Source organism: Leuciscus leuciscus (assembly GCF_965113295.1).
Source record: "Leuciscus leuciscus genome assembly, chromosome: 3".
NCBI classification, from domain to species: Eukaryota; Metazoa; Chordata; class Actinopteri; order Cypriniformes; family Leuciscidae; genus Leuciscus; species Leuciscus leuciscus.
This window is the reverse complement of record NC_138727.1, coordinates 65,810,739-65,820,738: the sequence shown is the minus strand read 5'-3', so window position 1 is coordinate 65,820,738 and position 10,000 is coordinate 65,810,739. Positions and strand designations below refer to the sequence as shown.

The 10,000-nt window shown below is 41.3% G+C and overlaps 2 protein-coding genes across 5 annotated transcripts in view; one reads left to right on the top strand and one right to left on the bottom strand.

Annotated features, from left to right (window-relative positions):
- Nucleotides 1-7,325, top strand: part of sh2d3a (SH2 domain containing 3A) — a 15,352-nt gene extending 8,027 nt beyond the window's left edge. For all 3 annotated transcript variants that reach the window (XM_082165148.1, XM_082165147.1, XM_082165149.1), the window contains 8 exons: nucleotides 173-255; nucleotides 346-590; nucleotides 2,115-2,477; nucleotides 2,636-2,751; nucleotides 3,031-3,202; nucleotides 4,397-4,508; nucleotides 4,655-4,840; nucleotides 6,506-7,325. In XM_082165148.1, the coding sequence (XP_082021274.1) occupies nucleotides 173-255; nucleotides 346-590; nucleotides 2,115-2,477; nucleotides 2,636-2,751; nucleotides 3,031-3,202; nucleotides 4,397-4,508; nucleotides 4,655-4,840; nucleotides 6,506-6,681 (1,453 nt within the window). In that variant the 3' untranslated portion in view covers nucleotides 6,682-7,325. The remainder of the gene's footprint in view (nucleotides 1-172; nucleotides 256-345; nucleotides 591-2,114; nucleotides 2,478-2,635; nucleotides 2,752-3,030; nucleotides 3,203-4,396; nucleotides 4,509-4,654; nucleotides 4,841-6,505) is intronic.
- Nucleotides 7,326-8,461: 1,136 nt separating this feature from the next.
- Nucleotides 8,462-10,000, bottom strand: part of trip10b (thyroid hormone receptor interactor 10b) — a 21,677-nt gene continuing 20,138 nt past the window's right edge. For both annotated transcript variants that reach the window (XM_082165225.1, XM_082165224.1), the window contains exons 14-15: nucleotides 9,907-10,000; nucleotides 8,462-8,894 (exon numbers count right to left, since the gene is read on the bottom strand). The exon at nucleotides 9,907-10,000 is cut by the window's right edge and continues 37 nt beyond it. In XM_082165225.1, coding sequence (XP_082021351.1) covers nucleotides 8,752-8,894; nucleotides 9,907-10,000 — 237 coding nt within the window. In that variant the 3' untranslated portion in view covers nucleotides 8,462-8,751. The remainder of the gene's footprint in view (nucleotides 8,895-9,906) is intronic.

Genomic DNA, 10,000 nt, shown 5'->3' with positions numbered 1-10,000 from the left:
TGCGTTCGTTTAAGAAAAATATCCATATTTTAAACTTAATCGACTAAAATTTCCGGCAGACAGATTTGCAGAATGTTGCAGTAAAAGAGGAGCCGTGTCAGAATCAGACACAGTACATGTCTAGGACACTGTTTGTATAGTTAACGGTGTATTGTTTGTGTGTGAGTGTTAGGAGCGGCAGTCAGCCTGCTAATCTGGAGACAGTGGGGAGACCATTTCTACAGTCTGCACAATCTGACAGCAACCTCCGCACAGGTACACACACACACACACACATGATGAACATACTTAAAAACTGATCTGGGATCTGATTACTACACTGATTGATTTGCCCATGTTCCTCAGGTGTTCCTCAGAGCAGCGCGTCACATGACTCTGGCCCCGCCCCCGTGTCCCCGGTGTTCCGCACAGGAAGTGAGCCTGTCCTCGGCCCAGCCACTTCCTGTCAGTCGAGTCTCGGTGGGTCTCCTCTGGTGGGCTCTGATGGACAGCTCCACTCCCGAGCGCCTCCCAAACCCCTGCGCATCTCCATCGTGTTCCCCCCGACCCAGTGCGACCCCGGCGACCTCTACGGAGAGCTGGTGCCACAGGTGAGGACTGATAAATCAACACACTTCTGGCATAATTATATCAGTCAGGATAGAAAATATATCAGACGAGAGGAAAAATTATGTTTCTCTCGCAAGAGAAAGTATTGCATTATCCTAATAAACTTTATATTTTTGCCAAATTTTTAGGATTCAACAAGTATTGAAATGACATTTGTTCCCATTACTGTATCACTTAAGGGGCTCCAGACAGTATTACAAAGACAAAAATGTCTGACTTTGTGATTTCCTACTTTATTCCCCATATATTAGGGAATGGAAATGGCTAATTAGACAATAAGTGGTCCTCTGCCGCCATCTACTGGTTATAGTCTTTTTAAAATTTTTTTTTTATAAAACTGTTTGTTTACCACAACGTTTTAGTTTTTCTACATCTTTTAACTTTTAGTTTTAGGATAGAAAACATATGAGACAAGAGGAAAAAACTATGTTTCTCTCGCAAAAGTATTGCATTATCCTTAGAAACTTTGCGTTCACTCACAAAAAACAAAAAACAAAAAACAAAACAAGTTTTGTGAAGGAATGCAAAGTTTTTAGGATGCAACAAGTATTGAAATATAAATTTTTTTCCCACTCTGTGTCACTTAGGCCTTGTCCACACGGACACGGGTATTTTTATAACCGTTTTTACGCGGTTCGGCCGTTCGTCCACACGGAAACCGAACATTTTTAAAAACCCCTGCCAGGGTGAGGATTTTCAGAAACGCCGGTTGCAGTGTTGTCGTGTAGACAGTAAAACCGGGGTTTTTGCCTTGCGAAGTCAGAGTGTGTTAGGCTTCTGATTGGCCAACGTGGCTTTACGATTAGGGCTATATCGCCGCCTGCTGGTGTGGCATGCTCTTGACAGCGCTTGATAGCGTGTTTTTGAGTTTTCATGTAGACAGAGATTTCTTTAAAACCGAGCATGTGTGGACGGGATTTTTTTTTAAACGCAGGAGGAAATACTCCGGTTATGAAAATACCCTTGTCCGTGTGGACTAGGCCTTAGTTTTCCATATATTAAGGAGTGGAAATGGCTAATTAGACAATAAGTGCTCCTCTGCCGCCATCTACTGGTTATAGTCTTTTTTTTTTTTGAGGGGGAACACAAAGTTTCTTAGGTACACGCAAACGTTTTTTGGATGCAACAAGTATTGAAATATACAATTTTTCCCCATCACTGTGTCACTTCAGAGGCTCAGTATTACAAAGACCAAAATGTGTCTGTTTGCAAAAAAAGTTTTTCATAATTTAAATGAACAAATTTTGTTGACATCACAGAGTGATAGTTCACCCAATAAATTATCGTCATCATTTATTTGTGCAATTCCAAATATGGATGACTTCCTTTCTTCTGTGGAAAAACGTTTCAGTGTTTTTGTCCGTATAATGGAAGTCAATGGGGTCCAACTGAGATCAGCATCAGATTACAGAAATTCCAACTTGAGTTTAGTGTTAATCTCAATGTTTTTACGATAACATTAGACTCCATGTATGACAGTAATGAACTGACCTTTGCCCTCGCAGGTCCCGGTCACCATGTTGCCGAAAGGTCACGCGGCGCGGCTCCGCGCTCAGGAGAAGTGGACGAGTCGCGCGCGCCTCACCGAGACTAGCTTCGGGTTCCTGGAGGCGCAGAAGCTGGAGGAGCAGAAGCTGGAGGAGCAGCCACTCACACACACACTCGGAGACGAGGACGAGCGCGACTGGTGTTTCCAGCGGCCGCAGACGGAGACGAGCTCCTGCTTTCGTCTAGAGGAGTTTCGCTCGCTTCTGCTGCCCGAGAACAACCGCCCGCTGGACCAGAGCGTCCTGATGAAGGTCAAAGAGCTGCTCACACACACCGATGCCAGAACCACCGCACTGCACATGCTCAGCATCAACTGCCAGGTACACACACACACACACGTGCACACACGCACTGGGTTATTATCGCCAAACTAAATAAAGCATCATTTATAAATAATATTGAAGTGACCTGGTCGATGGGGCACACATATATGCAAGTGTTTAGAGCTTTTATTTATTATATTTTTAATATGGCTCAGGTGGCGCGCGTCACAGGTGTGACACCGGAGCAGAAGAGCATCATGGGAGTTGAGAGTGGACTGGAGCTCATCACACTGCCACACGGAGGCCAGCTCCGACGGGACCTGCTGGAGAGGTGTGTGTGTGTGTGTGTGTGTGTGTGTGTGTGTGTGTGTGTGTCGTGGCCCCCGCTGTGCTGTGGTGTTTCTCAGTGTTGGGGAAAGTATTATTATTTTAAAGTACTTTATTATTTGAAAAAGTAACTCAGGACATTTTGTTGCAAATTTTAAAAGTAATGCGTTACTGTACTAGTTACTTGAGAAACTAATCTGATTACATAACTCAAGTTACTTGTAATGCGTTCCCGGACACTGGTGATGCGTGCTGATGTCATCACCCGCTGTGTTCCCATCAGGCACCACTCTCTGGCTCTGGGTGTGGCGGTGGATCTGCTGGGCTGTACTGGGACGCTGGTTCAGCGAGCGACAGTGCTGAGCAGGATCATCACGCTGGCACAGGAGCTGCGAAACACCACGCGAGACCTGTACGCCTTCTCCGCTGTCATGAAGGCGCTCGAGCTGCCGCAGGTGTCCAGTTCATATTATACTTCTCGTTTCAGAGAAATCTCTCAAGATGTTGATTTGCTGTAACAAATCCTTCCCTCGGGGGTCAAAATGACCCGAAGCCCTAAAATTATACTTAGACATTTTGTTTTGTCCAGAAAGCTTATTTTATTTTATTTTGATAATATTTTTTTCACATTTTTAATGCACTTCTTCTTTTTTTTTACCTTTAAATTACTAGATTTGATCAATACAATTATAAATAGTAATTTAAGCACAATCCTCACATTCTTCCAACTTAAATTCAAAATAACTCACAATTTCATGCATATGAGCTTTTCCCAGTGCACCCCATTTGATGCTACCGAGTTTAGAAATATCAATAAAAACTTTCCATAATGTAGTTTTTTTCACGAAATAATAAGAATAAGATTTTTCACATAATATATAGTCTATCAGCTCTAATTTGCAGGTTTTGCAAGAACAAATATATGCCAAAAATAATAGTGGTTTCCCTTTAAATTAAATTTGTAGATATTTGTCACTTCATGAAGTCACTTCACTTTGATACACATTTGTGGCTTTTTGTATGTAGATTATATATACAGTGTATCAGCTTTAATTCACTTATCAAAATAACAAAAGCAGTCAAATATCAAAAGTATAGTTAAAAAAACATTATCATCAATATAAAGTGCTTTTTTCAGTCTTGTTTTCTGAATTAAAATTAGAGAGAACAAATATATGCCAAAAATAATCTTGTTTTACCCTTTAAATTAAGATAATTTTTCTGACCCCATTTGCAGATATTTGTTCTTATTTTAAGCATGAAGTCACTTTATTTTGACACATTTTTGTGGCCATTTGTATGTAGTAATACAGAGATGTAGCAGAAAACATGCGTTTTTCTGAGACGAGTTACCGTAATTCTAACCTCAAAATTAATATTAGACATAAAATAATATCATATAAGTGAAAATCAGCTGAGAATGAAAGGATTGATGATTGAAGGATAATTCAAGACGTCTTCACCTTACAAATGGTTGTCAAAAGCAAAAATGCTATGAAATCCACATCATATTTAGTGAGAAAGTGACATGCTAGAGCAAAACAGGCACTATTTTAGGAATCAGTCCCAAAATGAGTGAGAAACAAGTACAGCAGACATGATGTTGTGCCTGTAAATGTGTTGTTATTAATATAAATGTTGTCCTTCAGGTGGTCAGGTTGGAGAATACGTGGCGAGCGCTGAGGCGTAATCACACCGACAGTGCCGTGACCTTCGAAAAGAGCCTGAAGCCCTTCATGAAGTCCCTGAATGAGGGCGAGGGTGAGTGTGTGTGTGTTTGTGAGTGTGAGTGTGTTTACAGCGAGTGTGTGTGAGTTCACAGTGAGTCTGAGTGAGTTTACAGCGAGTGTGTGTGAGTTCACAGTGAGTTAGAGTGAGCTTTACAGCGAGTGTGTGTGTGTGTGCAGACGTCGTGGGCTCGGACCCGGTGTCTCTGCCACACATGGTGCCGCTGCTGAGGCTGATGGAGGGCGAGGACAGTGTTGAATCCACAGACAGAGGCTGCCAGCTGCTCTACAACCTGCTACAGTCGGCTCGCAACGCCACGCTACACGCTAGTGACTGCACACGCCACGCTCACGGCCTGCTGTCAGGTACACACACACACACACACACACACACACGCTACACGCTAGTGACTGCACACGCCACGCTCACGGCCTGCTGTCAGGTACACACACACACACACACACTACACGCTAGTGACTGCACACGCCACGCTCACGGCCTGCTGTCAGGTACACACACACACACACACACACACACTACACGCTAGTGACTGCACACGCCACGCTCACGGCCTGCTGTCAGGTACACACACACACACACTACACACGCCACGCTCACGGCCTGCTGTCAGGTACACACACACACACACACACACACACACTACACGCTAGTGACTGCACACGCCACGCTCATGGCCTGCTGTCAGGTACACACACACACACACACACACACACACACACTACACGCTAGTGACTGCACACGCCACGCTCACGGCCTGCTGTCAGGTACACACACACACACACTACACACGCCACGCTCACGGCCTGCTGTCAGGTACACACACACACACACACACACACACACACACACACACACACACACACACACTACACGCTAGTGACTGCACACGCCACGCTCACGGCCTGCTGTCAGGTACACACACACACACACACACTACACACGCCACGCTCACGGCCTGCTGTCAGGTACACACACACACACACACACACTACACGCTAGTGACTGCACACGCCACGCTCACGGCCTGCTGTCAGGTACACACACACACACACACACACACACACTACACGCTAGTGACTGCACACGCCACGCTCACGGCCTGCTGTCAGGTACACACACACACACACTACACACGCCACGCTCACGGCCTGCTGTCAGGTACACACACACACACACACACACACACACACACTACACGCTAGTGACTGCACACGCCACGCTCACGGCCTGCTGTCAGGTACACACACACACACACTACTCACGGCCTGCTGTCAGGTACACACACACACACACACACACACACACACACACACACACACACACACACTACACGCTAGTGACTGCACACGCCACGCTCACAGCCTGCTGTCAGGCACACACACACACACACACACACACACATCAGTGATGACTGTTGCTCCAAAAGTAGCTAAAGTACATCATTTCAGCTGTATTTGACATCTAAATCTTTAAAGCGACAGAATGTCTTTCTCTTTTATGGTTGCTAATCGCCAAAAATAGCCAAACATGTTTAAATGTAGCCACAACTGCTCCTTGTCGTAAAACAAGTAAAAAAAAAACGAATTAGCATATTCATGACATCATTTCGGCTATATTTACATGTCAGAGTGTGAAGTTTAAACATAAAATGTTTAAATATAGCCAAAAAAGCTCCTTGTCGTAAAACTAGTTACAAAACAAGTTGAAGCAACAAGGAGAAAGTCGCTAAGTGTTAATTAGCATATTTGTGGCGCAATTGTATCTTATTTGCATTCTGGCAAATTTCATTGGAAAGTAGATAAAGACTTGGAAAAGTAGCAAAATGACATAATTTTGGCTGTATTTACATGTAAATCTCAGAGAGTAAAGTTTGAAGCAATAGAATATCTTCATTTTTTGTCTTGTATTGTTGTTAATCGTCAAAAATAGCCAAATATATTAGGGCTGTCAAGCGATTAAAACTGTTAATCTAATTAATTATATAATCTGACCTGTCTCTCTTCCTCCAGCCGGATGGGAGCCGATCCCGGAGCTCCTGGAGGTGTTTCAGACGGAGTTCTCCCTGCGCCTCTTCTGGGGTCAAACGGGTGCGCAGGCCGAGCACAAGGAGCGCTGCGCCAAGTTCGACCGCATCCTCACGGTCCTGTCCAACAAACTGGAGCCCGACGCAGGATCTGAGGTCTGAGCCGCTCGAGGGCTTCCAGTTTAAACGGACAGTTCACACAAAAATCATCATCCACTCGCCCTTAAAGGTGCAGTGTGTAAGTTTAGCAACATCTAGTGGTGAGGTTGTGAACTGCAGCCAACAGAAGTTACGGTGGCTGACAGGAAGTGATGTCGTCGTCAGAGACAGCAGAGAGGAGCCAGTTCAGCAAAGAGGATTCTTTACAAAGATTAATGAAGAAATTAGGTCTACTTAATTATTCAGATGTTATTCCGAATATTATTGTCACCTGTTCATCATTGTGTCAGTGTTTTATCCGCTGACTTTAGCTTTAGCTTCTTTACACGAAGAACAACATAGTGACGAAACGCGTTCGTCCGCTCAGGGCCACCGTAGACACATGTGGATGTAAGCGGTGTGTGTAGTGAGAAATGCCTCATTCTAAGCTAATAAACACACAACGCTTCATTATGTAAGGTCTTTATACACTGAACACATAGTTATGTGTATGATATTGCATTTCTGTCAACAGATCCTCCTAAATATTACACACTGCACCTTTAAGTTGTTCCAAACCTGTATGAATAATGTTTTTCTACTGAACACAGAAGAAGTATTTTGAAGAATTTGGGTTCAAACAGTTGATGGACCCCATAGTTTTGGGGGGGAAATACTATGGAAGTCAATGTTTGGTTTCAGACATTCTTCTAAATGTTTGGGTGAACTATCTCTTTAATATCCCTGTCATTTATTAAATATTCAGATAACAATAAATGTTAAAAAAGACAAGAAGACTAAAGCACAATCAGATGATTACGGACTTACAGACATCATGTGACTTCGTCTTTTTTAAAAGTCGTTGATGTAACATTGAAAATATTGCAGATTTCAGCTTTGTTTACACATTATATTGTGATGCATTTGAGACCTGGATGATAATGTTTCAATACTGTGATTTTGTTCACGCTTTGAGTGAAATATGCCAAATATGCCCTATTTCAGAGGCAGTTTATATGGAAAGAATATATTTTAGTTTCTTAATGAATTAAAATGGAAATTTATATATCAAACCGAGTCTGCTTTTGTTTAATATCAACATGAAACAGGATTCACAACACTTTACTTTCAGATTATAGTTGGGATAAGAACAGTATTACAAAAATGGGACTGAATAAAAGTAAAAAGTGGAAAAGAAAATAATTGGAAAAAGTAAATTGATTATTGCACTAATGAATTCACACTAGGGAATGTATTAAAGTTAATTAAGTTTATGTTTATAAAATTATATTGCTGTGATGTGTTGCCAGCAGGGGGAGACACACACCTGCACAAATGTACCAAAACAGGACGAACTTACCGTCATTTTGATCTTATGTCTTAACACACTCACAAAAGTACCCAAAACACCATGGCAGTACCATGCTTTAAAACATTTTAGAGTTTGAATTTAAAGTCTAATTGTTAAATACCAATTGGGCCCATTCGCATAATCAACGATTGATATAAAAAAGAAAAAAAGAAAACTTTTAGTAATCGCTCTAAATGCCCATTCTTAATAAGGATGATAACTAACAATATAGTTTTAAAAATCATTCTCAATGTTAAAGAATAGCAGAGTCCACAGCTGTAATGACAGAGGAACGATAACGTTGGAATCACTTTCAGAACGATTTTTACAGTTGATGAACGTTAAAAACATCGACAGCCAATCAGAATCCATCCTGCTTTACAGACTGAGCATTTAAAGAGACAGAAGACGCAAACAACTTTTTCACAGTAGACAAAGTTCCATAAACAAAAGTTACTGAAACTGAACTCTCTTTATATCGTTATTGTATAACATACAGAAGCAGAGTCGAACGTTTGGACACACATGACTGTATTTATGTTAAAACAAAGTGACATGAAGGCTTCTGCTCACATGATTGCAATAATCAACAAACACAACAGGAAAAGAAAATGAACATGATCTTTAAAATGCACAGAATATCACCAGCAGAAGCATATACCATACTGAGAGGAAAGAAAGAAAACACTCCCCATAGTAGCATAAGACAGGAGTATATGGAGTGAGTGGGTCACATGACGTGATCAGATGATCTGGATGTATGAGGCTGGCACGTATCCCACATCTCCACTGGCTCTCTGAACTCTGACCCATCCGTCACCCTGATCCTCGTCCATCAGACTCAGCTGCTCGCCCGCCTGGATGCACACGGCTCCCTCGCTGCTGCCTGCACACACACACACACACACACACACACACACACACACACGCTCAGGCAGAGGCTCATGGGAAGACATGCAGGAACAAACATGTGCAACAACAGCTCTCAAAAGCAGAAATCGTCATGGTTGGATAAAATGTTATAGTGTTGACTGAAATACAACAAATATATCCCAGTTCCCAGTTTCCCCAACAGTAAATCACAAACAACAATGTTTCTATGACTTTCCGAAAGAGGAAGGAAACATTAGTCAGAGGACAGAAATATGTCAAATCTGCTGCTGTATTAGAAACACTCACTAGTTTTCTGTAGTTTTATGCCAAGATAAGAAAGAACACACAATATTTAGTGTTATAAACGTAAGAAAAGAAAATCATGCTTTTTAGTAAATCATAATTATGACAAATTAATACATCCCAAGTCACATATTGAAGACATAAATTGAAATTATGACATACTAAGTCATCATCATTTTGACTTCGTCATATTTATTAGTTGTAAAGTAGAAATTATTACTTAACACAAGATAGAAAGTCAAAATTATAATATACAAAGTTAAATTCATGAGATGAAGTCAAATTTATGACTTAAAACAACAAGACATTTGTCATTTAAGTCATAATTTCGACTTATGTCTTGTTTTAAGTCATAAATGTGACTTCATTTCATAAATTTAACTTTGTATATTATAATTTTGACTTAATCTAAATTGTGTTAAGTAATAATTTCTACTTTACAAATAATAAAGATGACTTGAAGTCAAAATGATGACATACTATCTCATAATTATTCTTGTGTGACAAAGAGTTTAAACTGATAGAAACAAGTCATATTTATCATAAAAAGTTATTTATAAAGATGAAGTCGGAATTATGACATTATTATTAGATGTAAACTAAAACGACTTAACTTTAAACTACAATTACGACAAATTTGAAATTGACATGCTAAGTCACGTTTATGAGATGAAAGGTGGAAGTGTGATGAAGAACAGAAGAAGAAAGGGAAGGAAACTCACCGTCAAAGTCGTAGAGCGCTGTACACTGGCCGACGGGAAAGTCCACCTCAAACTCTTCATCCAAACCACATTCATAGATGTTCTCTGACGGAGA